This window comes from Hemibagrus wyckioides, linkage group LG09, assembly GCF_019097595.1.
Source record: "Hemibagrus wyckioides isolate EC202008001 linkage group LG09, SWU_Hwy_1.0, whole genome shotgun sequence".
In the NCBI taxonomy this organism is placed as follows: domain Eukaryota; kingdom Metazoa; phylum Chordata; class Actinopteri; order Siluriformes; family Bagridae; genus Hemibagrus; species Hemibagrus wyckioides.
The window spans coordinates 15,435,785-15,463,211 of NC_080718.1; the positions used below are offsets into that span (position 1 = coordinate 15,435,785).

The 27,427-nt window shown below is 39.7% G+C and overlaps 2 protein-coding genes across 6 annotated transcripts; both read right to left on the reverse strand.

The window, feature by feature from the left end:
* Window positions 1–1,091: 1,091 nt before the first annotated feature.
* Window positions 1,092–7,545, reverse strand: noxred1 (NADP-dependent oxidoreductase domain containing 1). Its single transcript, XM_058399608.1, has 6 exons — window positions 7,302–7,545; window positions 5,163–5,326; window positions 4,394–4,574; window positions 3,205–3,359; window positions 2,335–2,524; window positions 1,092–1,554 (listed from the first exon to the last, which is right to left on the reverse strand). The coding sequence occupies exons 1-6, from the start codon at window positions 7,523–7,525 to the stop codon at window positions 1,428–1,430; spliced, it is 1,041 nt and encodes a 346-aa protein (XP_058255591.1). The 5' UTR covers window positions 7,526–7,545; the 3' UTR covers window positions 1,092–1,427.
* Window positions 7,546–8,725: 1,180 nt separating this feature from the next.
* ttbk2a (tau tubulin kinase 2a) lies at window positions 8,726–26,220 on the reverse strand. 5 transcript variants are annotated; one of them, XM_058399775.1, is made up of 16 exons: window positions 25,810–26,220; window positions 23,037–23,181; window positions 21,925–22,072; window positions 20,739–20,812; window positions 20,392–20,532; window positions 20,120–20,224; window positions 19,898–19,963; window positions 19,665–19,757; window positions 19,463–19,588; window positions 18,536–18,693; window positions 18,203–18,410; window positions 17,898–18,109; window positions 17,309–17,813; window positions 15,209–15,496; window positions 13,516–14,360; window positions 8,726–12,784 (listed from the first exon to the last, which is right to left on the reverse strand). In XM_058399775.1, the coding sequence occupies exons 2-16, from the start codon at window positions 23,103–23,105 to the stop codon at window positions 12,355–12,357; spliced, it is 3,468 nt and encodes a 1,155-aa protein (XP_058255758.1). In that variant the 5' UTR covers window positions 23,106–23,181; window positions 25,810–26,220; the 3' UTR covers window positions 8,726–12,354. The 5 variants fall into 5 exon arrangements, with proteins under 5 accessions (XP_058255758.1, XP_058255756.1, XP_058255755.1 ...); XM_058399773.1 differs by having other exon boundaries at window positions 17,309–17,816; window positions 25,905–26,219; XM_058399772.1 differs by having other exon boundaries at window positions 17,309–17,816; window positions 25,810–26,219.
* Between the last annotated feature and the right edge of the window lie 1,207 nt (window positions 26,221–27,427).

Genomic DNA, 27,427 nt, shown 5'->3' on the forward strand with positions numbered 1-27,427 from the left:
CCTCACAATATTAGGCAAGTGGTCATAATGTTATGCCTGACTGGTGTAAACTCTCTTGTTCTTCCACAGTAGCTACATTTATAAATCCAGCTCAATTATAAAATCTTCTCAAAAGAAAAAAAAGGGAGGTTCTTAAGCTGATATATAATGTGTGCTTTTTTTAAAAAAAATCAATTTCATTACAAACTGATGTCCTGCTTTTTCAGTTGATGTGCTTTTTGTTTTATAATTGTGGTGCTTCTAAATTATTTTTCTAAATTATTATTATATTTTAAAAATGTTTTTTTTTTTGCTTTCATCTTATATGTGAGGTTTTAGCTGAATTTGTATTTCCAGCTCCACATTATTTTAAAAAATCAAGATCTGGGTCTTTTACAGGTTTTAGTAACTATTTTGTGCAGCCTGACACAACAGACACAAGCTCTGGTGGTTAAATGTATTCATTCATCTTCAGTAAGCACTGCTCAGAGTCATGGTGTATCTGGGGCACAAGGTACAAAGGCTGGAGGAGATCACGCACATCACCCCTAGGGTTCAATTTTAGGGCATGTTTTTAACAGTGGGAGGAAACCAGAGAGGCCAAGAAACTCACACAGGGGAAGATCATGTCAAACTCCATGTAAGTTGTAGCCCAGACTGTCGAACTGTGACACGGCAATGCTTTCCATTTAATCTAGTTTAATTTAGCTGATTGAGACTTTATTATATGGACATAACTAACCTTAAATCGAGATCTGGCCTCCTCTTAAGTAGGATTTTACTTCGGGTGTCTGTTAAACTCTTTTCAGGAAACCACTCCAAAAACACTTTTATTATTCTACAGGTCAGATGTTCACTCTACACACATACTATTAATCAGATATTTAAACAAAAAAAAAGATCTGGATATAACAAAAAGTGATTTTGTAGTACTCAGATATTTTATACTAATACAGGTCCTAGCACCTTTAGACAATAAATAAGTATATGAATATTTTATGAATGAAAATTATATAAGCATGCCTACATCTTTCCATGTCATATGAAGGTCTTAAAGAACATGTGACCCGATAAATAATAAACAAAAAAAGCCATAAATAACATTCAGCCAGATACAAGAACAAAATCAATGTTGAAATCACATTCTTTTGGTTTTATTTGCATGTGACATTTGCTAAGAAACAGATGAATTGTACAGTCGCATAGTCAGTGTAATTAGGCCCCAAATGGTGCTAACTATCCAGAGAGCTATAGAACTATTTGAGTGCTGCTGAGAGACTCGCTCTGTTCTCCTGAGCCTCATTATCCTGACCTTATTTTAACACTGTGCTTCATGTATGATCTACTGAGGCAACCTGGATATATATAGACAAAAATACATAATTGCTCTTGCAAAAATATTGAATTGGTTCCTTGCATTTTTTTTGTCTTTATTTCACTCTTCAAATTCAGCCAGAAAATGTTTTTCGATAAATCACAGAAATGCAGTCTTGTAAAGCTTTACATCCAGACAGGAAAGAATGTAAAGGAGACTGTTTTGTCTGTACATCAATCAAGTTAATCCAGGGGAAAGGCCTGCAAAACAGGAAACAGTATATACAGTTTATATACACAATATACACTCACCGTCCACTTTATTAGGAACACCTTTACACCTGCTCAATTATGCAGATATCTAATCAACCAGTCATGTGACAGCAGCACAGTGCACACAGTTATGCAGATCTTCAGTTAATGTTCAAACATTATAATGAAGAAAAAGTCTAATCTCCATGACTTGCTGATCTCCTAAAAATTTTCACACACAACAGTCTCTAGAGCTAACACACAATGATGGAAAAAACAAGATGTTTAGTGGGCGGCGGTTTGTTTGATGTGTTGTGTGTTCTGAGATGGCGGCACTGGTATTTCCCAGTTGCAAACAGTGTTGAGTTTCTACAGACTTCCTGTCTGGTCAGATCGCTGTCATTATTCTCTTTTGATCTGTCTCATCAACGTGCTGCCTCATTCTGCAGACCCTCTGTTCACAGGAAGGATTTTTTTTTGTTTCTTTGCATCATTCTGCCTAAACTCTAGAGACTGTTGTGTGTGAAAATTTCTGGTATCAACATCCATTCCATAATTAAAATGAAATAAATCAGACTTTTTCTTCATTCTGATGTTTGATGCGAACATTAACTGAAGCTCTTGATCTTTTTGTGCATGATTTTATAGATTGTGCTGCTGGCTGATTAGAATCAATAATGGTAAATGAGCAGGTATACACACAGGTATATACATGTGTGTGTGTAAATCTAATAGATTTAGAAATTAAGATATATTTTCAACAGAAAAAACAGCTAAGAAAACACTCACTCCTCTGAGTTATTAAGTTTAGATGCCCAGGATGAGTTGACAAAGCTCTGGCAGGTGAGAGTGGTTGTTGTCTGAAACATCTCATTGAGCACTTGGACGGTTCGGTTGGCACTCAGTCCCTCAGCAGTGCACAGATTGAGGAGAGTGTAGAGCACAGCAGACAACCACCTCTGATCCAAACAGAGAGCACCTGCAAGGGACAATGCAAACAGCTGCAGTTAAATACACAAGCAACAAGTCAGCTAACAAATGTGACAGGAAGGACTGCCATGTTCCTGAGCAGAAGAGTGTTTTTTAGCTTTCAAGGTTATTGTCATGTGTATAAGTGGGTTGGGGTCAGAGCAAAGGGTCAGCCATGATGCAGTGCCCCTGGAGCAGGGGGAGGTTCTCAGTGCTGGGGCCTGAACCCTAATCTTTTGATCAACAACCCAGAGCCTTAACCTCTTGAGCTACCACCACATAAAGAGTACTTTAAGATTCTGTATACAATGAAAGTGATGTCCTGAAAGTTTTACACTCCTCTACCCAGAAACAGTGCAAAAATGATGAGCAAACCCTTACGGAGTGCAAAATGTAGAAACTATAAACACCGAACACAGACAAAAGACAGCATTCTGAGAGGCTGTTAATTATTAATGTTCTCAAAGCAAGTAGAAATAATAGTAATGTGTAAACAATGTCTGCACTCAGGAAGTGATGTAGTGGGAGATACTGAAGATACAGCTCTCCAAATTATAAATGTATTCCAAGCAAGTCAATAATAAAAATATTTTTTAAAACATTGTAAATATTGTATGCAGTCAGAAAGTGTTGTGTTGTGGGAGATATTGTACATACAGTATATACATTGTTGCTGAGCTTTCAACTCACCTGTCACTGACAGTGGACATGATGCTCTCAGAACCTCTTCATCCTTTAGAGCTGCTGCTATTAGATTATGGCGAAGCCACAAGTCACCAGAGTCGCAGGTCTTAAAGCTGTACTGAGGTCTGAGTACAAACATGTGACCAAGCAGTGACTTCAACCTGCAAAGTGACCAAGACAACAAATGACTCTTTTCAGAGCACAATGTGTTCACCAAAAACAGACTGCAGTCAAAATCATCATAAGAGTTAAAGAGCAGGTTCAAATACCTTAAGATAAGTGTCAGGGAGATGATTTAAAGGTCTCTGAATTCTTTTTCCCAGAGGCCAAAAAATGTAATTTGTGTCTGTTGTATAGTTTCTACGTCCAGCATTGAAGTCTTTGTCATGTCTCACTTCACAGTGGTGTTTAATGACTCATACGAAAGTAGACACTCAGCTTAAAGTAGCTTAGAAGTAGAAGTAGCTTAAATAATTTCTTTTTAGGAAAAAATATCACTATTTTTTACATTGCTACTAGGAGCAATATATTTACAGAAATGTTCCAACAGCCAACAGTGTACTGACCCATTTCATATCAGACCTAATAATGCATTAGTTTATACTGATTAAAATGTCCGAAATGTTGATTTCCATTCAACCAGCATGATGTAACCCCAGCTTACAGGTAAAAAGGGTTAATAATACGAATAATAATAGTATTTTCTACCTGATAGAATCATGGCATTTTTAGCCTGAGTATAGGCCAGTGGCTTTTTTTTTATTTTGAAGGATCATCTAAGAAAAAGCTAACTGCTAACTTTGGATAAATACTTCTCTATTGAACAGAAGTAACACACACACACACACACACATATACACACACACCAGATGTTCCAGTTTTCATAGTTTAATGACCAGTTATAATTAATAATTTTTGTAACATTGTGTCTAAAGTGAACTTAAACACTTATTATTATTCATATTATTATTATTGTTATTATTATTAATAATAATAATATTAATATCAGTTACTTTCTAAAGATCATGCAACCCAATAAATAACATTCTGTCAGTTTTTTTCTCAGCAACAACTGAACCTTTTCAACATATGATTTCTACAAAACCAACTTCACCAAAGCACTGAACCAAAAAAAAAAATCAGTGGTGAGAATTTATCTTGAGCATGACCCCTACATGTACATGTAAGTTCGTACCTGTGTAACTGCACTGCTGAGGTGAAAGTGTACACTAGGCAGCGAGCAGGCAGCTGAGAGTGAAGATCAGCGCACACCTGACAAAGCTGAGAGGGAAGAACGCAGAGGAAGATCACGTCTGCCCAAGCAGCCAGTCTGCGGTTGTCAAAATAACACCTGACCCCTCTGTCTGAAAATTCACCTATAACACAAACACAAAAAGGCATCACTGTGCTGTCTGAGATTCTAATCAGCCAGCATGCTGTGGTTGCCACTTTAGTTACACCTACGTAGTACTTTCTGTTATCAGCTAAACCTACTAGTGAGTCAACTCCAGAATTATTAGCATCGTATTAAAAAAAACTGTACACATTGAAATGAACTCAAACAACTGGGAAATGATTTTCCCGCTAAAAAAAACTATTATAAGATACTTGATTCTCCTCTCACAATATATAGTATGCGATAAAATCTTTAATAAATATTTAAAACACCTTTTGCCATCATCTCAGTCTTCAGAAATTCTGTTGTGGTATTTGACCCTGTCCTGTTTTCTTGGGATATAAATAGATTTTGCACACACAACAACCTCTGTGGCCATGAAACCATGTGCTGAGACACATGGTTACAGCATCCTGTCTTCCTCCGTCGCTGCTCTACAGGGTCATGTGAGGCTGAGGATTGTGTACAACTAAAGATGACAGGCTACAGATCCCACGGTCGAAATAATTGAATCACAATAGAAAAGACTGAAATGTTTATAGAAAACACGGCTAATTTAAACACTTACGCAGTGAGTCTGGTCTTTTAGTTGATATGTTAATGTTAGCTGGTTTAAAGCCTGGTGTAGTCAGGAGAAGCAGTGCCAGCTGTTTGCCCATGTGCCCACCTCCAATAATGCCAACCTTCACTGGCTGCAGCTCCGATTTATTGGTTAGATGGTTTAATTTATCCCTAAGGATAAAAAAAAAGTAACATTATTATTATTATTGTTATTATTATTATTAAGACAAGACACTACAGTAGTGTAACCAAAACAATTCATACCATTCGCAATAACATTGTACAATAGTTCAGCTGTGTTACAGGTGATAACACTCTCACACTGCACTACTACAACTATTAACACTATTTCTAGACTCACAAGGATCTTCATATTTATTATCTACTGAGAGTTTGAACATGTGTACTGTACCGTAATATAAATACTGATGTAAATATGGTTAAACTGTGTTACAAATCTGCACTGCTATGTTTAATTTAACTTATCGCATTCTATATTTAAGTTTTCTCTTCTTCCTACTTAGTCTTATATTTGTGTACAATATACAATACAATAATCTTGTTGATATTGAGATATGTCTGCTACTGATGCTCTGTAAAGCCTTCATAACGGCTCTAATCTGAGGTGTTGTTAATTGGTGATTTCTGAGGCTGGTAACTCTAAATGAACGTCTTCTCTGCAGCAGAGGTAAGTTTTGGTCTTGCTTTACTGGGATGGTCTTCATGTGAGCCAGTTTCATCATGGTGCTTGATGGGTTTTGCAAATACACTTGACAATACTGTTCTTGCAAGAACTATTCCAGAACACCTGACCTTCGTGTCTTAAAATAACAACTGACTGTTTTTTGTTGTCATTACATATGGATTACTTAAGTACTGTGTGTTCATAGTTTTGAAATCTCCAGTATTGTTCTAGAATGTAGAAAATAAATCCCTAAACAAAAAACATTGAATTAAAAGGTGTGTCCAAAATTTTGACTGGTTTTATATATATATATATATATATATATATATATATAGAGAGAGAGAGAGAGAGAGAGAGAGAGAGAGAGAGAGAGAATATAACATATGACATTTTATATTTGTGTGTGTGTTGTATCTTGTAACTGTCTAAGCTGCTGTAATAGAATTTCTCTCATGGGATCAATAAAGTATCTATCTATCTATCTATCTATCTATCTATCTGTCAAAATGTAAAAAATAAAAATATCTAAAAAAAAAAAAAAAAATCAACAGTCAACAGAAAAATGTTTAATTCATTAGTTTTTTTTTTCTTCAAACTCATGAGCCGGAATCATCTGAAGCTGTTTTGAAGAAGGCTTTAAGATCTATACACAACAATGTAATTGAAGAACTTGTTTCCTGATACACCACATGAACAACAGTAGCCTACTCTGTGTGTTCCGTCACACAAAAATCTGTTCTTTGTTGCACTGACTGAAATGACAGTGTTAATACTGACAAGAGAAGAGAAACGGTATTTCAATTCCTCTGTATGTCTGCACATATGGTGGTATTGACAATAAAGAACCTTGAACTTGAACTTCAAGGCTGAAAAATGACCCCATATGTAATTCTTCAACAAACTTCCATCCCTTCAGAGTTGGGAGAAGGGAACCTGAACCTATCCCTGTGGGGCCTCAGGGCACAAGGCAGGGGTCACCCTGGGTGAGGTGCCAACACAATGCAGGGCACAATCACACACTTACACCCCCTTTCACACACTACATATAATTTAGAGATGCCAATCAGCCTATCATACATGTCTTTTGAACTGGAGGAATATTGGAGCATCCTGAAGCACATGGGGAACATACAAACTCCAAACACACACACAGTAGAGACAGGAATCGAACCCCCAACCCTGGGGGTGTAAGGCCAACATGCTGTTTCCCCCAAACTTTTGCCACACATTTGGAGGCACATGATCGTATATTGTATGTTTTCTATAAAGATTCACCGACAATGGACAGCTGAGTCCACTGTCCAGTTTAGAGTCAGTGCTCACTGAAGCCTCGTGATTGGATGATTGCATGAGTGTGCAGGTATACAAGTGTTCCTGTTAAAGTGAACAGTAACTTTATATGTCCTTCCAATATATGAGAATATAAATACACCAGTGTGTAGGTGAGGAAGCAGACGCTACCTGCATAAAGACACGAGTCTGCAGAGAAACACAGCGTGCGCAGAGCCACACACTGCTGAGGCTGCAGCTCGACTCCGCAAGAACCCGCAGTGTCTCTCCTCCTCAGTGAGACCGCCTTCAAACTGGAGAGACTTCAGATGAAGCGTCAGGTCCATGGTTATTGCGCGTTTGCGTAACCACACGATTTCTGACAACGCACGAGCAGCGTTGCCTTGACAACACATTTTTGTATCCGTGGGAGTGACTTGTTTGTGAAGCTAGAAAGTACAAGTAACTACAATTTTTCAAAATAAAGGACACAGTGTGTCTGTAGCTCATAGAGCGTGTAGTCCGTCTGGGTCATGCTCATGGATATCGTAAATGGAGCTATATTCATTTCTTATTGAACAGACAAAATTAAATAAATAAAATCAATAAATCAATAATCTAACAGAGATAGACAATACATTTTGGTATCCATGGAAACATACACTATATTCCCAAAAGTTTTGGGACACCCCTCCAAATCATTAAATTCAGGTGTTGTATTTCAGGGGTTGGGCTTGGCCCCTTAGTTCCAGTGAAAGGAACTCTTAATGCTTCAGCATACAAAGACATTTTGGACAATTTCATGCTCCCAAATTTGTGGGGACAGTTTGGACATGGTGCCTTCCTGTTCTAACATGACTGCACACCAGTGCACAAAGCAAGGTCCATAAAGACAAGGATGAGTGAGTTTGATGTGGAGGAACTTGACAGAGTCCTGACCTCAACCTGATAGAATACCTTTGGGATGAATTAAATTCCCACAAACATGCTCCTAATCCTTGTGGAAAGCCTTCCCAGAAGAGTTGAAGCTGTTATAGCTGCAAAGGGTGGGTCAACCCCATAATAAATTAATGTGCAAGTAAAGGCAGACGTCTCAGTTTTGGCCTGACTCGCAGTCTCCACTCTAATTCATCCCAAAGGAGTTCTATCGGGTTGATGTGCAGACCAGTCAAGTTCCTCCACACCAAACTCACTCATCCATCTCTTTATGGACCTGTGCACTGGTGTGCAGTCATGTTGGAACAGGAAGGGGTCATCCCCAAACTGTTCCCACAAAGGTGGGAGCATTAAATTGTCCAAAATGTCTTGGTATGCTGAAGCATTAATAGTTCCTTTCACTATTAAAAACAACCCCTGAATTCAATGATATGGAGGGGTGTCCCAAAACTTTTGGAAGAAAATTGTAAGTATGCTTCTTAAAGAACTAGAATATTGTAGTGGATGAACAGCATAAGAATAAGTGAGAAGGTTAAAGATTACAAACATCTATAAAAATATCATATTAATATTCCAGGAATTATTATTCTGCATTTATTACATTTTCCTTGGCTTTCCTTTTGGTTCACTAAGACATCAAACACACGTCAGAGCTGATAAACTGCACATGACACGAGGGGTAGAGGTTTTGCTGGCATGCTGAATAAATACTTTATTCATAACAAGTTTATAAAAATAAAATACAAAACAATTTTAAATGAAAAAAGAAAACAACACTGTACAAGGCATTGATATGATACAAATTAAAAAAGAACACTAATATTGCAGTAATGTACAACATGGTCTCTCCCTTTAACATTCCTGTTTCTGCGGCTATACAATGTTTTAATTCTGCAATATGAATTCAGATACGCTAAACTATAATTAGCAGATATTACACCTAGTGAAAGTGGTATTTAATCGTCAGTAATGAAGAAGGTGGAACCTGGAACCTTCATGTAACACTCTTCAGGTCTGTCCAACTGGGGGACGTAGCGCAAATGCAGTGGGAGCAGAAGCTACCCTACGCAACCTGGCTTCTTATTTACAGTATAAAAATTTCATATGGATTAAGACATTGAGATTGACAGCAGGAAAAGAGCAGCCAGTCGTTTAACATAGAGGAATGTAAAGCGCTACAACATTTTCTATTACAGCAAATATGTACGTAGGGGTTTTATACTTCATTACATAATGAAACACATGATTATTTCTGTTTAAAGAACCTTTTTCAAAATGAAGACTGTTTGTCTTACAGATTTCACTTCACATGTCCTGAATCTTAATCTAGCATTAAGACACCTAGCATGTTTACACAGGGCCATGACCTTCACCAGATGAATTCCAGATCAAGTGATGGAGATGAGGAACTCTCTGCAGCTAGACACTTTAACCTAACAGCTATATCATGAACATCTGGGCTATCAAACTATCTTGGCACAAAATAACATTAAGTTAAATGTTTAACAATGGAAATAGAATGCAATGCATGCAGAAGATCTGTAAAATAAATCAGACTCTAATATACTGAACACAAAAGTTTCTTGATTTAAAACTGGCTTTCTGAGACCAGAAAGTGGTTTAAGTTGGTTGGCCACAAGATATACACCAATCAGGCATAACATTATGACCACCTGCCTGATATCGTGTTGGTCCCCTCTCTGGCTGCCACAATAGCCCTGACCCGTCATGCACTGTGTATTCCGACACCTTTCTATCAGAACCAGCATTAACGTCTTCAGCAATCTGAGCAACAGTAGCTCGTCTGTTGGATCGGATCACACGGTCCAGCTTTTACTCCCCACGTGCATCAATGATCCTTGGCCACCCATGACCCTGTCACCGGTTCACCACTGTTCTTTTTTTGAACCACTTTTGATAGATACTGACCACTGCAGACTGGGAACACCCCACAAGAGCTGCAGTTTTGGAGATGCTCTGATCCAGTCGTCTAGCCATCACAATTTCGCCCTTCGTCAAACTTGCTCAAATCCTTACCCCTGTCCATTTTTCCTGCTTCTAACACATCAACTTTGAGGACAAAATGTTCACCTGCTGCCTAATATATCCCACCCACTAACAGGTGCCATGATGAGGAGATATTCAGTGTTATTCACATCACCTGTCACTGTTCATAATGTTATGCCTGATTGGTGTATATGTAAATTTTGATCAATATGCACACTACATGCTCTCGCAAAACCACAGATGTAATAAATGTTGAAAATGTTGAAATGCTGTAGTGGTGGTGGAGAGAAGCTGAGACTGAAACTGACAATATAAGGACATGAACAAATGATTAATAGGCGTATGTTACTAAAACAAACAAACACCTCTACTCAGAACATAGCAGTGTGTTTCATGGGGAAGTGTATATATATATATATATATATATATATATATATATATATATATATATATATATATATATATATATATATATATATATATATATATATATATATATATATATGAATTATATCTATATGAAATGCTGTTTGGAGAGTTTAAACTAGAGCACATGCAGAGAGCAGGAGGTGATGTGTGTTACAGTCAGGAGAGATAACATGGACGGAGTACAAGGAGGTCAGCAAACAGGAATTTATCAGCAGGTCTGAAGAAAGATTTCATTCTCAAGAAATGTTTCGACTCCAATGGCACTAGACCAGCCATTACGCATGACACTGATTCCCTTTTGCATGAATTTTTATGTATCTAAAGATTAAACGTGAGATTTGAAAAGGACATACTTGTCAGAAAATTTGATCAAATCATGGCATTGACTGCATCAGGTGGTTTTCACACTAGACACATTTTCTCCAGTACAAAACCGAGTGTTTTATCTGATGCCCCACAGCACTGGTCTGGTTTCAGACTCACTTGATTCTATCAAACCCTGGTGCATTTGTGTATTTATGTGATCTAATATCACCACAAACATACATAAAGAACACAACACACCATATTTATGTTTTTTCTTTTCTTATTATTTTAGTGTAATTTTGCGCAGTAAGGCTCCTCACGTCTTTTGTGTCCTACAGCTTTTAAACTATTTTAGCTTTTGTCTAGAAGTGAGAAACATCTGCTGTGGTTTGGAATTTAATATTGTCTAGTTTAAAAATCTCTAGCTGATCTTAGATTTCTTGGGTAATTTGAACAATTTGACCAGAATAAGTTCATCACATCAAAAACCTATGTGAAAACCTCTTCTGTTCCACTCTGCCCTTCACATGAATAATTGATGCATTTTTTTTAGTTCTGTATGATACGAGATATAAAACATTCCCTTTGAACGGTCTTTGAAGCTTCTTCAGCCTACGGCGCAGATACCCTGGACACAGCGATCAGTCAGTAAAAATCAGAAGAGTGACAGATCAATCAAAAAGACCACGCGCAAGTGTGTGTACATCTGCTGTATCTCTGTGTGTTTGTGCAAGCCTTTACAAGAGCAGCATGAGCTCCAGAGCTCAAAACAAATCTGCAGCTAATTGTGAAACTCGTACCTTGCTCTCCTTAGGCACATAGCAAAGTGCATGAATCTTAGTGATTGCTTTAGTGCTTGTTGGGAAAGGAAACACTAGTCTTAACTTTAACACTCTGTTTCCGCAGCCTCAGAAAATACAATCTGCCTCCGCTTGAATGAGGGTTAAAAACGGCACAGAAAGAAAAAAAAAAATTAAAACAATGGCATCGAGGGATTACACATAATGTCAGCAATCTGTCAGTGTACCTGCCACTGCATGGAGTAGAAGGGTGCAATATGCATTCGAGCTCAAGGACATATTTCAATAAATACTATATTACAGGTTTACAGAGCTTGATGCAAATACACAAACCCATGCATCTAGTGTTAGACGAATTATATCAGGGCTCCAGCTGCATGATTTTTCTCTCTTAAAACAAACCAAAATATTAATCCTACAATTCACCTGAAAAAAAAAAAAATAGATGTTGCATTAAAAAAAAAATCCTACAGGCATTACACTCACTGTTCTTAAAAAATCTTGAGAGTGAAGAGAGAATGCAGGTCAAAGAGCCGATACTCTCATATTGTTCGACTCAAACGTGTAGCGGGACGTGGGTGCAAATTTTCAAAGCAGAATACTGTGGAGTTGCAGTAGTAAGACTGGATATTATATGGAGAATATATATATATATATATATTGGTCAAGCATAAAAACAAGAATCTTGCAAGCCTTTTCCTGGTCTGCTGGTCTGCTTGTAATTTAGGAGAGTGTACTAGAGTGTGTACATGTGTGAAGCGGATAAACTATCTGCTCAGCTTGTTGGAGCACTTGGGCTCACGACTGCAAGCTTTGGAGCGGGCCTTGTGGCCACAGCTGCCCTCCTGTGAATGAGGATGCACGCGGCGCAAAGGTGGAGACCCCGAGAAGCTTGGGGGTGAGTGGCTGCGCAGGCATCCGACACGGTGCTCATGCCGGGAAGGTGAGGAGCTGATGGAGCGCTGTAGAGAGGAGCAGCTGCGGGGGGAAGCACTGGAGCTGCGCTGTTGATGGTGATGGTGATGATGTGAGATACCAGATTGGTTGATGCACACAAGTCTGGTGCCCACATGCTGCGGTGAGCTGCGGGAATGCAGCGACGAGGACCGGCTGGTTCCACCTCGCATCAGCTGAGCCAGACACGTCATCAGCTCAGAGTCTCCTGCACTGCCCGCTCGTATCCGATAACGCCGCAGCCTGAAAAGCAAAGACAAGTAAATGGGAAGATGATGATGATCGGGTTGAAGCACTTACAAATGTAATTTGCTTGATTGTGCTCAGTGGCGTGATCCTTAATGACCCGAAACCACATACAAAAATTGTGACTACAATTTCAGAAAATATGTTTGGCACAGTGTCCAAACAACTCAGCTAGATTTAAAAATGGTTGACGCAGCAGCTTGTTAACAAGAGACTGCTTTTCTCTGGCTGGGACAGAGCCTCAAGTAAAGACAGATGACAAAACAAAAAACATGCAAGTCATTTTGTTACAAAATCTGCTGCCTTCTAGCACAAAGTTAACTAGTGCAGCACTGACTATGTTAACTACTTAAGTTTTATATGAAAAGAAATGCTAATTTTCAGTAGCAGGAAGTAATTATTATTGTCTAATTACAATCCTATATTTTGTTTGAAATTTTATTTGTACATGACCATTTAAAAAACTGCCACTCATATAAAGTCTAATCATAATTGCTACCTTGGTCCTTTATTTATTTAAAGAAATACACAGTTGCTCTGCAGCAAAATCTTTATCTTGGATCTTAACTAGATTTATTTTTATGAATCATTGGTATTAGAATGTAAGTAATATGAGGAAAGCCTGGTACTGTTTAAGACAGTAGATTTAAGTAAGTAAATAGAAAGTGAATTGTAAAGCCAGTAAAGGAATTTTTGTGTGATCTATAAATGTTTGACTGTTTGGTTACCTTCCATCTGCAGATGTACGGCTGGGTGGTTTGCCTGGAGGAGGCCGAGGCACAAACTGGGTTGCGAGTTCCCCCTGTGCAGAAGAGCGGCTTACAGGTCTGGGGATTTTGCTCTTATGTGAGTGTGGGCTGGAGGAGGAGGACAGCGAGTGGGCGTCATCACCCTGTCTCAGTCCTTGTATAGACTCCTCATCCTGCGAGCGCTCAGACGCTGAAGTGGAGGACATGCGGTCACGCTGGACTGAGGAAAGTGAGGGCGAGGCACATGGCGAGGCACAGGGAGAGGTGGGAAGGCGCTGGCCTCGTTTCTGCAGCAGTTTCTCTTTAGCCGAACCTGGAGGAACATCCTGCAGCAAACTGGAGGGCTCGAGGACAGGGATGCGGCTCAGCCGGCGATTAGGATCCCGAGACGGGACAGTAGTTGGAAAGGACTGAGCAAGATTTGTACTTTCAGCAGGGGTTGTTACCTTGTTCTTCAATGTCGGTTGCTGATCAGGATCTGTGGAAGCATCACAGTCTCTCTTGATGTCCTTCAGCTCAGACTGTAGCACCTTCTGAGGATCTGCTGCACAGTCGGCATGGCTGTTAAGTGGTAAGATTTCCGGGCTTGGCACTGTGCTCGGCGTTTGTGGATTTCCATTCCTATTTTTCAGAATTTCCGCATCAGCACCGGAGGGACTGGAGCACAGGGACTGGGGCTGCTCCTGAGGTGAGTTAATGTCCACTGTGAGATCCTGTGGTAGAGCTTCTTTCTCACCAGGGTCATGATTCTCCAGCAGGGGGCACTGTTTCATGCTGTCAGAGGCTGACTGAGAGGAGAGTGCAGATGGACGCTGAGCTGTCAACTGAGAGGGAAAGAGTGAGACTATAGCCTGAAATGTTTAGGAACAACTTGCAACTTGAGCATACACATTAAAAAAGCACAAAACGTCTATTGATTCTAAAATAAAATCACAGAGGCACACACAGACTACAGACCAAAATTATAAAAGTGATTTGTTTTTTACATTTACATCAATTTGCCAACAACCATGACAAGATGTTTAGTGGTTAAAGATAGACAGAGACAGAAGTTCTGTCACAGGTCTGATTTGCAGTAACTTGACTCTAATGTAATTGTATAATTTTGGCCATTGTTGACACCAGTCTCTTCCATTTTTAAATATTAACACACCTCATTCAGCTAATAAAGCTTTTAGAAACCCCAAATACCAGAGTCAAATCTTTTCATCACACCAGTACATATTATGTTATCACTGTTATTTCCAAACCCACTGAAAAGAACAAGACATTTGGGTAAGTCTCCATATAAACCTTCTGCATGGAAAAAGCACATAAGAACAGTTAGATGCAATTACACACAGATTAAGCAATCGCCTGCAACAGAACTCACAAATCACCACGTTGTTAAAATGAATAAAACAGCCAAACAGGCAGTTGGACTGTAAGTTGAAAATAAACCAGACCATTAATCAGTCTGGAAAAATAAATGTTTTGTTAGTCAGTAAATAGCCAGATATGGATCTTATTCATGTACATGAAACCCACATGCCACGTAAAAAACCTTGACAAACACTCAGCTCTGAGCATGCATGACCAAAAACACACAGTTCAGCAGAACAGACAAACTGCAGACAAAGGAGATGTGAGGTTATGTTAAGGGAAGGAGGCGGAAGGGAATCAGGGTATTCACCTGCTGTAGCTGAGCGCGTGTGATGCGTATGATTGAAGGGATCTTGGTGCTGGAGGCGCCTGGTGGAATAGCTGGCAGCTTCCTTTGAGTAATGCGGGGCTGGGAGGAAGAGGAGCAGGAAGAGCGGTGCTGCTTATGATGTTCTGCGGATTGGCTACGGCGGATAGTGGGTGGGGTGCGTTGGTGCAGGGGATCTGATAATGTGCTCAGGAAGGCATGAGGACTGGGGGAGCGCAGAAGCTTCCGGGCCACCACCTCCTCTGGCAGAGATGCAGGAGAGGTGGGGAGCTGAAAGTGGAAATAGGAGGAGGAGGAGGTGAGACACGAGGCAGGGAGGACAGCGATGAAGAGGTGATAAGAATAGGATGGATGGTTGGCAAATAGTTGATAGAGAATAATGCGTGGGAGAAAGCCGCTTGTAAAAACACACGCACACAACAACAACAGATCTACTAAAAATATCTGTAGCATAGCAAGCTGAACACAGCTAAAATAGCACTTCAGTTGAACAGTGACCTGACCCGGTCCATGAGAACAGTGGTTCAGGTAGCATGCTGAATCTGGTGTCAGGTGAGCTCAATAACATTAGCCCTTTCTTAACACAGGCTGAGGACAAACTCAGCTGCTATCATTAACACAAATGACAAATAAGCAGTCCACACAAAACCTAATGTGCTACTGAGTGTGAAGCAAGACGTCAGTCTTTTAGCACAGCTTAGCACTTTAGAGAGCAGAAGTGAAGCAGCTGTTAATAATTACGGGATGGCTCAGCGCAGCTGAAACAAAATGAAGTGTAAAATGTTTCACAAGTAAGTCAGAAGATCTGAGAAAAGTGGAACAAAATACAAAAATAGTCTTGTGATCAATTGTCCCGTTTACGAAACTAATTTTCAGAAGTAAAATTAACAAAACTACGTGTTCCTGTATAGTCATATGGATCAGGATTGTTTTATTCCACACACTTGTATAACACAGACTTTGGGGCAGGGAGAGTGGCCATGTCTGACCTGGTGATACCTCTACTTAGAGAAGTCATTTGAGAACACCATTATTTTGTATCCTGTGTAGAATGCATTGAAAGTAATTTTGTGCAAAACCAGTGCCAGAAAACTCAATAGATTTAAATCCAGCCTCAGCTTCAGACACTTTGCCCAACATCCCACAGAGAATCTGATATTTACTATATATTTATCTGTTCACAAGCTTTAGATTCGTGACGATTGCCAGCTCATGACTTTCCAGATTTCCATGCATACGCACAGACAAACCACCGATAACAAACATTTAAACAGTGTGACTCAGTAAGCTTTTTGAGATAAGATATAATCTAATTAATGTAAGAGTTTTGTTGTTTGAAGGTATTGGTGAGTAACTGTGATACTCTCACACTTTTGCAAACATTTTCTGGAAAAAATTAAAGTGGTGGCTCAGCGATTAAGGCTTTAGGCTACAGACTGCAAGCTCATGAGTTTAATCCCAGCTTCACCAATCTTCCTCCACTTGGCGTCTTACCCTCAATGGCTCAGTTGCATTCTGTCTCAGTTGTAAGTGGCTTTGAATAAAAGCGTCAGTCAAATGAGCAAATGCAAATGTGTGAAAGCTCTGCTGTGATAATCAAATTGCCTCTTCTCATGAAAGCAGGCAGTTCTTGGCCACAAAAAAACCCATAGAGTCTGTCTTGTGAAACTAGATTATAGTTAAACATTATTTAATAAAAGGGTTTTCTTTAGTCATTAAGATTATTCATTAAAAAAAACAAAACAAATCTAGTTGGTGTGTCTCCTCTAAAACATAGATAATGCTCTAGCATAATATTACTCATGGTCCCAACCCAGCTTGACTATCACAGGTTTTCTAATAGCTACGTACAAAACCAGACATAACCTAAACCTACATAACCAGAGTAAAGTGCATACTTTAAAAATATCAAAATGTCCAGTGTTGTATACTAGGATACCTTTTCAGTTGCTATCATATACTGTACATAACAAACTAACACATATCTGTAGATTTTGTAACAGAAGAAGAGTAAATAGTGCTAAAATAGTGTAGTGTGCACTAAGCTTAATCTCCACTGTGAAGTCAGTGATAAGCTGTTACCTGAGTGAGTGCTCCTTCCGCCAGTGCTTCTGCAGGACTGGTGGGTGTAATGGGAAGCAAACCTGCTGTTGGTACCATACTCAGTTCAAGCCTCTCCACTCGAAGTGTGGCAATAGTGTGTCCGAGGGTGGGGCTTGGGGTGACCCCTTCCTTATCAGGAGACTCATCCATTGGCTGTACCACCTCTGGCTCCTCCGATGGGCTGCTAGTGAGCTTAGCTTCAGGACCTGGGCTGCTACTGGCCACATCTTGAATTTCTTGCTGGTCAGAGACACGTTCCACCATCACCCAGTCATGCAAGTCCACGTCCTGCTGGTCTGTGCTCAGATTTAGTGCTACAAAACCACTACTGGCTGCTCCATCACAGAGCTCTAGAGAGCCTGGGGAGGCTAGTTTGGGTGATGCATCACCTGACAGGAACTCTTCATCATAGTGCCACACTCGAACGGAGGCAGCAGCCGGCACTGCACCAACATTACCTTCCTGGTCCGTCTGCTTCCCCGCACTGCTACCACACAAATCAAGAAAACATTAGCTTAACAAATTTTAAGCACAATGAGTAAGATTAATATAATAACAGAGAACTAACCATGCTTCCACAAAGCGCTCTGTGTTGGGTTTGGGCTCCAAGGTTAGTCGCTTGTCCAGCTCAAAGCTGTGGATGTTGCGCAGTTTCCTCAGAAGAGGAGCTTCTCTGTCTGAGGGCACAACCTCAGAGCGTAAACACACAGGAGAACCAAAGCTGGGGCTAGCGTGCGGACTTAGGTTGCCCTTGTTACTGTGCTCCTCCTCTGTGGGGCCCTACAGGTACACACCAATTGTGCATGGATTATGCATAACTCTTTTATAGAGTTAATAATAATCAGTAGTAATCAGGTGAGCTGTGGATGGTACCTTCCAGCAAGGGAAGCGGATAAGGTTACTATTGCGGTCCAGATCCTCCCAACCATCAGCTTCCGGGTTTCTCATAGGAAGGACGGGAGAGGCATGCTGATGCTCAGGCCCAACGTTGTTGTCTCCATCACTAAGCTGCTCGTCCTGCAGGACTTCATCTGTGTTCTCCTTCAGAAGGTCTCCAAGCACCACAGAGGCATTGGCCACCCTAGAGCAGAGAAATCATGAATCACTTTATAAATCACAACATGAATGATTACTTCCAAAATAAACTACAAACTGTCATCTATTGCTAGCTCCACTGATTACTCTAGCCCCAGAAACATGGCTTACCCCATGCAGGCAGGCGTGAGGCGTGTGTGATGCTGAGGCACGTTGGCAGCTGTAGGCGTATTAAGAGCACCATCTGTGCTCGTCCTTTCCCAATCGTATGGGTCATTTTCCACCACGTTATAGGTTTTCATACTGTTCTCAAAAACTGTCATCAAAAGCTACAGGAAGTTCACAGAAAGCCATGTAAATTTGAGAAAACTTTGCAATTCTACAACTGTTCTTTATGGTGTGTAAATTTACACATAAGTGTAAAATTCAAGTGTAAATTTCAGGTAATAAGACTACTGCACTTTCATATATGAATCATAGAGCAAAGTGTAAACACAACCGCAAAAATTACAACTAATAAAACAAATCATTAAATTATGACAAAAGTAATGGTACCGCATATAAAGGAGGATAAGCTAGACTAACTGTGCCATAACGAAAGTCATAACAAATGCCTCAGTTGAGGGAAGATTTAGCACATGCTTATTGTTATTAATGTTATATGTTACTAAAAATTTGTTTTTTATAGAAGTGAGTCAAAATGACTTCCAATTCTGCCTTCAAGCCTTTACCCTGATCATTCATTCAATAACTTTTCCTGGATCATCCATTTCATGCTCACTGCTGTCAATACACACTTTAGAAACTTTTGTAGGCATCATTACATGCAAATGAACTGTGTCTGGAACACATGTTACAGGTGATTAACATACACACACCTGCACGAAGAAAATCACTATTTCCGTTGTTCGGCTTACACACAACTTTACTAAACGAGTAATAAATGAGGCCCAAATTTTTTGTTGTCAAGAATATTTGTATTGCCTTGAAAGAGCCACTAATTCCAAAATAATTAAATAGGCAATACATGACAACAAATAAATGTGCATACATTCAAATGTCAGAATATACAAAATATGCTTCATAATTATTCATTACCTCATAGTTGGGTTTGGTATAGTAGTCCAAGCTGCTAATATGGTCCAGGAAGATGCTGAACTCTGAGGGTAAATGCTTCAGCATGAGGCGATGGTCATATGCCTCTTTGAGCTTCCCCACTTGCTCCTAATAAGCAAACATGCTTTAGAGTCAACTGGCTGCAGTCAAAAGGTTTACTCTCTCATCTCTGTACAGCACTTACCTTGTCCTTGATCTTCCTCCAAGGTAGTTGACCAACCAAGAACTCCACCAGCATGTAGAAGAGAGACCACAAGTCATCATGCCTGCCCATTTCCTGTAATGTAAACAACCCAGAATATTAAACAATTAAGAAAGAAGAAAAAGGAATCAATTATTAGAGGCTGGGTAACAATCAAGCAGAGAGCTAAAAACAATACTAATGGAGAAGTGACAGAGCAAATGATGGGTATGTACCTTGTTTTTGTGAGCGTTGACTGAAGCATATCGTACTGTGCCCCTAAACCCCGCCACACGTCGTGGCTAATAGAACATAAAAGAACAGTCCAGTATAAGACTATGTGCATGTTATTATTATTACTATGTGCAAATTATTTATACTGAACATAAGTGAGTCTTTGTGCCGCATAAAGATAGCACAAAATAGCTGACACAAAAAAACACAGTAGGAGAACTGACTGGTCTGACTTCCTGGGATGAATTTGTGAACTGGCGTGCCAAACCGAAGTCCAGCATGTAGCAGATCCGCCGAGTGCAGGGGAAGCGTCCCATGGCAAAGTTGGACTGAAACACATAGAGCAAGCCTCTTAAAACACATAACAGTGAAAAAAACGTGCTTCAACAATATTTTTTGGGGGATATTTATAAAACAAATTTATTAAACATTTGTACAACTATAAATGTTTAAAAAGAAAGAAGAAAACAGGCCGTGAGGAGCTGTGCTGATTTACCGGTTTGATGTCGCGGTGCAGGAAGCCAACCGAGTGGATGCTCTCAATAGCTTTTAGTATCTGCCGACCGAGTCTGAGCATAGTGCTCACAGTGAACGTCCCACGGTTTGTACTTCTCCTCATATCCGCCAAATTACAACCCTAAAATGATACAGTAACTCAAGATCATCACAAGTGCCACTCCATGAATGCTTTTGAAGTATGTACTGTATATTTGTTGAATAAATTAAATATTGTTGCATCTGGCTTGCCAATGTTTTTTCCACAAGAAGGTATGCAGAAATAAAATTTTTTTTTAAATTTACATCTTTTATTTGCTGCATAAACAGAAACGTTCTAGACCTCACCTGTAACTCCATGACCACATAGTTGAAACGATCATTTCGACCACATCCCACAAAGCGGCACACATGGTCCTTACCTTAGAAAGAAACAGGGTTTATTAGCATATGTCATTGTTCTAACTCATGTCTGGTAGTACTGACACACAAAATGGCAATAATATTCATTTCACTTCATAGTAACACCACACTGATACAGAAATAGCAGGCTGTATACATTTCCTTCTTGTGCTCCCAGCCTCTCTGAAGTGGTTCACAGAGGTTTACAGGGAGTTTTCTGTGTGGCTGAACTCTCTGGCATGGGAAAGTGCAAGAAGCCTAAATGTCCACCATCTTTTCTCAGGAACTGTCACACCCTGTTCACCGACATGCTCGGGGTTGTTTTAGTGCAGCACAGCACCAGTTTCTACTTCATAATTTATTCACCTTCCATATCTATTCTGACACATCTTTATATACAAAATAGTTATTAATGAACTACCCTATGTCTAAATATAAGCACAGAATATTTCCAAGTCTCTGTTCTTTGTTAATGTCTGTTTTGCTCAGATGGGGGTTGGGAAGGGGGAAGATCTCTGGTTTCACTCCTTTTCCCAGAGGAAGAAAAAACACACACCAATATCTGAAGACTAAGCCATTAAAAAGCAAGCATGATCCATATCCATCAGTTTTCCACTAAAAGCTGAAGGGGAAAAGGGTGAAGGTCTTTTAAGCCTGTCAAAGGTCGATATACGCACGTTTATATATGCATAATGTATGTACTGCATGTATGTACGTACTATCAAACACACACACTCATACAGAGTGTAAATATTCTCTGTGCCAATACCAATACAGATGGAATATCAGAGGTTGTTCACTATATATTACAACAATGAAACCCCATTATTAGGGATGTATTAATCCAGTACATAGCCTGAAATGCTTAATTGCTAGAAGACTGGATTTTGACATTTTGTCTGAGTCGATTCACTAATACATCCTTATGCCATGACCCTGTGTGCTGTATTATCATAAAATAACACACTGTAGTTACTGTAGTGTATATGCTATAATAATACTAAACTTTGATATCATTAATAAATGTATAATTTTGTGTTTACCTTAAATAATCATGGATAAGTTAACAAACAAATACAGCAGAACAACACAAGCATGCTTCCTATGGATCAAACACAGATCCTGTAATTACCCTGTAGTTTCTTCAGCACAGCCACCTCCATCTTCAGCACTTGCTTGGGCTGCTGGGCCGACTCCACCTTAAGTGCTACACTGTGCTTGGTTTGCAGGTCTAATGCCTCGTAGATCTCCCCGAAGCCACCACCACCAATTTTCTTTAGCTACAAATTAAAGAATAGCAAAACTGAAATTAATTTTGCTGAGTCGAACATTTTGGGCATTCTCTGTTGTTTATATTTTAAACTATACAATATTTTTTTTTTTTCATTTCATGGTCTGTACCGCTTAGCCGATCTATCCTCGGGTCTCGGAGCCTGTGCCTATCTCAGACGTACTATAGCAATATTCAGTAGTAATTTATAACCAATAATATCTGCAGTAATTATGACCAATTCACAATCTGTATATAAATAATCGGGATGGGAGTATACACTTGGTTGTCAAAAATCCAGCTGCATACACACCCATTCTATAGAAATGTCTCAAGTCAGATTCAAACTGGAGTAAAATCCCAGAGACACCTCCCTGAGTAAATCTAATCCAACCAAATCTTGTTTTTATATTTTATCTTGTTTAAGCTTTGTAATAGCTTGTCTCTCATTGACTCTGTGTTTTAGTAACACAATCAAGTCTTTATGTTATGTTCCAGCCAACCTTCTCCTCCAGGCCCAGTGGCAACTCTGCTTGGGATAAACATGCAGTACTTTTACACAAACCATGTCATCAGGAAACCAAGCATTACAAACCTTACATCACACACTGGATGAAGTCACTGTACACGATTCACACACACACATGCACACAGACACTGTGAGGTAGGCATGGAGCAGGGCAGTGCCTGTCACCGGGAGAGCGTACATGCATACGTTCTCCCTTCACAACTGCATCTACTGTTGGCTTCGATGAATAATAACTAGCTATACAGTAAATGAAGCTGTACAGAACTCTTGACATGTGTATAAGCCTATGTGCAAGTCATTTAAATAACTAAAGAGGGATTCATAATGTATAATTCAATTCAATTCAATTTAATAACCCCTATTTGTTATTTAGTTAATTCTGTAAAATACAAGCTTTATTGTGTGCTTGAAGGACAGTTAGCTGTGATGGGACAAAGACACTCACCACTTTCCATCGCTCTCTGACCAGTGAAGCGGGAGACAGGATGTCAGTCTGCTCCTGTCCTCCACTCATCCTGGTTCCTCGCTGCCCCGAGCTCTTCCTCTAAATCCAGTGGTGGAAATCTGCGTTTGGCATCAGGGCCTTGCGCCTGCTCACAAACACCATAGACACAAGGGGAGGATAAGATCAGCAACCAAACCAACCACCCACCAGCACCCACCCACACACTCACACACACACACACACAGAGCAATTCCAATTCCTCTTCCAATACTGACTATGCAAATCTGAGGAGAATTTCAACACACACACACACACACACACGCACACGCACACACACGCACACACACGCACACACACGCACACACACGCACACACACGCACACACACAGAGATCAGTCAGCAGTAGAGCTGCTGCAAAAGGAACAGAAGAGGTCTTAGCTAGAGCGGTGCAGTCTGGCCAGTTACAGTGGTGTCTTTCTTTTGCGGCTGCCATGCTTGCTTTCACTCGCTCACTGTTAATCATGCTTTCAGGGCTGTGTATCACACACAATGAAGTGTGCAAGAAATCTGCTTGTAAAGTAACTGAAGGCTGTGGGCTATGGCACACAAACACACTCCCACACACAAATAAGGCAAGGAAAAGCTGATGCTAAGAAATACACATAAGTGCTCCACTGGAGACCGACAGACAGAGAGATCTGGAGAGGCTTCGCTGTTCTGTGCAGATTCACTATTTTGACATCCTAAAAGGCTGTGAATCATTTCAAGACATTCAGTATGCTTTCCAGGACTTCTGACTCTTCATCTTTTGTCCTGCCGAGCTTATAACTGGCAGTGCAGCCCAAGAAACATGAGAAGGAGAACAGAAACATCCATTTTATGTACATAAGCTGCAACTGGGACTGCTGTGTTTCTAGGTCTACAAACACATTACTGATAAATACTTAAACAGGCTACATAGAATGCAAGATTCTACATAAGAAGAGACTCTGGACCCAAAAAAAAAACAACGAGCAGCACAATGTGATTCAATAAAATATTTTAGAAACACATTCAATTAGACACATTATGGAATTCTGTGCAAATGTGTAAAATAGATTTACTTATAAGATTTTGTTTTATATCCACTCTAAAAATGTTAGATTTCACTCCTTCATGGGTTCTTTGGAAGAAGAGTAATACTCGGACTCCTTGTAATAGATTTATACTTGGAAAAAAAGAGGTTCTTTGGATAGCTTTGAGAGGTTATACTGCTACTTTAACACTTTTTATACCTCTCCCTTAGTGTTTTAGACACAAATATAATGGTATATTTAACAATAATACAAAAATACAAATCACAAAATCACAGTTGATTACTAGTCACAAGTGAGATCATCCAATTAGATACCCTTCCCCCTTTAGACAGGACTTGCTCTTTAGTAGCTTAGTAGCTCCTTGGCATGCGACTTTCCATACATGATTCACTTTTCTACCCATCTCTTGATTGGGGAGTTCTCTTCTCCAATTATATAAGTCAGAAAAGCCTAACATTAATCCTGCCACTATTGTTCAGTTTTAGCTAGCTAGCTACGCTACAGCCAGATCTGCTCATACTCATACTCACTGTGGAATATCTCGAACACTACTGGCTGTTCTGTGTGATAGTCAAGCAGTTTAATCTGACTTCCTGTTTCAGAAGGAAATACACCAATATATGTAATAAAACACACCCAGAAGCAATTTCACAAGTTCCACAAAAAAGACCAGTGGACGAACACTTTTGGGTGGTGAAGTGCAGAGCTCCAGGGTCATGGTTCAATCCTAAGATCAAGTCTTTGAGGTATTTCACATTTTCTCTCCGAGCCTGCACAGGTTTCCTTAGGGTTCTCTGGCTTCCTCTCATATCCCATAAATAGCAGGGAGGCTATGTGATGCAAAATTTCCCCTTGGTTGTAAATGAGTATCTGGATTTTTTGTGTGAATGGAGTTCCTCTATGGACCAGTGTTCGATTCTGACCAAGAAAAAACAGGTACTGAAGCTGAAGAAGTGAATGAATAAATGAATGAATACTAGATTGAACACACTTATTCCGGTCATCTTAGTTTAGATTGAAAACCAAAAAAAAAGGAACTATTCAATAAGATTTCAACTAAAGAGTACTGTATAATAATTTGGAAGTTCTCCATCACGAAAATCATGAAAGAAATTGAGGACCCCTAGTTTAATAATCATAAACTTAGCCTATCTATCCAGCAAACAACCTCATCAGCTTTTTCAATACTCTGATGCTCACTGGTGTGATGGTTTCAAGACACAACAGCAAAACAGCTGAGATCCCAGACCATTTAGAGCTGCTGTCATTTGTGCAGTTGGTTGTCTAATTGCTGGGAGGTGTTGCCAGGTTCCAACTAAAATAAATCCCCTTTAGTTAATAATATAGATTGCTATTATGATTGCAAATACATAACATATGATATTACTGACATTACGTCCAGTGCAGTTGGTGTACTTGGGTGAAGTGGCTGGCTAATGACTGGCTCACTGGCGAAATGTGATCTGCAATACAAAGACAATCCGCTTGTTGCATAGCAATCCGCTACACACAGCATATTTAGTGCTGACCATAAACACACAACGGAGCCTATAGTCAGCTACATGCAAGAATAATGACAAGCAAAATGTCATGAACATTTGGGTACACGGTAAACTGTTTCAGCGCGCTGTCAGTGTAGCGGACAGTCACACAGCAACGCAGTAATGTCACCGGCCATCTGAATCCATGTTGGTTACCTCAATGAGTCGCGCTGCCGACAATCCTGTGATCCAGAAAGCGCCGGATGTGCTTCCACCTTTAAAATACGCTTAAAATCATGATGACGACTCACGTGCGGGTGCAGGCGTCTCGTCCGTATACATCGCCATCTGTTTTCTTGGCATGTACCAAAAGGCGGGTATATATGAAAAGAGATTAAATGACCCTTTCTTCTAAGCGGCCTCGCAGCAGCATCTTTCGGTCGCTGCGGATTCGTGACGTGCGCGCCTCCTCCTCCGGTAAAGACTGCCTGCGAGCGCGTGCGCGACACTGCCAGCCTTCGCAACAGCGCACACACGTACACCGCGCATTCCGCTTTGCTCGTGCACGAGCGCTATCCTCGGAGAAAGAGTCGGCTCAGTGACTCGGCTCATTTTGGTAGTATTTCGAGAGCCTAGGAAACAATTAATCTGTTAACTATAGCGTGAAACGTGTGTTTGACTCTCGGCCGTGTGAGGCATTATGACAGGGATGGTACGACTGCAGGGCTGATTTCTGTATGATAGATAGTAAGGGAAGAGATCGTTTATTAAAACAAAGGAAATTAATTAATTTTCTTAATGAAGCACAGACACGGCACACACAATAACAACCTTGTATTTGTCAGTGAATAGTTGTAGTGACTTAACAATAGTGATTTAACGATTATGTAAATAGTGAATCCAATGCGAAATAATGTTATTTAATAAAAAATTAAAAAAAAACAAAAAAAAAAACAATTGCTGTTCATAATATCGCAAACTAGGTTTTTTTTTAATTATCTGAGAGCCGAAAGAGTCGGCTCCTATCGGTGAGCTGAGCCAAATGATCTGACTCACTGAAACGTGCCGGAATTCCCTGTGCCGGTATAGTGTAGAGCCAGGCGTTAAACTGCAATGCTACAGTTTGAACAACAGGGGGCATTATTGAACTGTTCAGAGCCAGTCTGTAAAATAAAAGCTTCCCACTGACGCGCTCAAAGTCATGGCTAAATAAGGGTTATTTTATATACGGCTTATGTACACATTAGCCTTATTTTAAGCTATTATATATTATTTTTCAGAATAAAATGTCAATGGTTTTCCTATCAAATCCGAAAAGTAACAACTTTATATTTTGGAAAAAAAAAAAAAAAATTACAGTACAATAACATTTTGACTATTAAAATGTACACAAGCTACATGCACATAATGTATGTCAATTATCAAATATGTTGTTGACGATTAATGATTAGAAAAGCTTAGTGGAATATTCATAACCAAACAAAATAGTATCTTTAATCCCTGTCAAAGCACCGTGTTTATATAAAAGTGGAGTGGATTATGTCAAGTGCGTTCTAAGTATCAAAACAAAAGTCTGTGGCATATCCGTAAATATAGATTAGAACACTTATATAAGCACTTTACCTTCGCTGTGACGATCATTATCAGACATTAAGCAAGTTATTCTTCTAAATTGATTGTCGGAAATGGAGTGATGTATATTAAATACATATAATGAGGAAGAAAAACAGAAGAACTCATACATGATCTACTCATTAATAGATGGGAAGGACGTGCAAAGAAACTCCCTACAACCAGTAACATTACAGTGCGTAACATTACAGTGCATAACAGT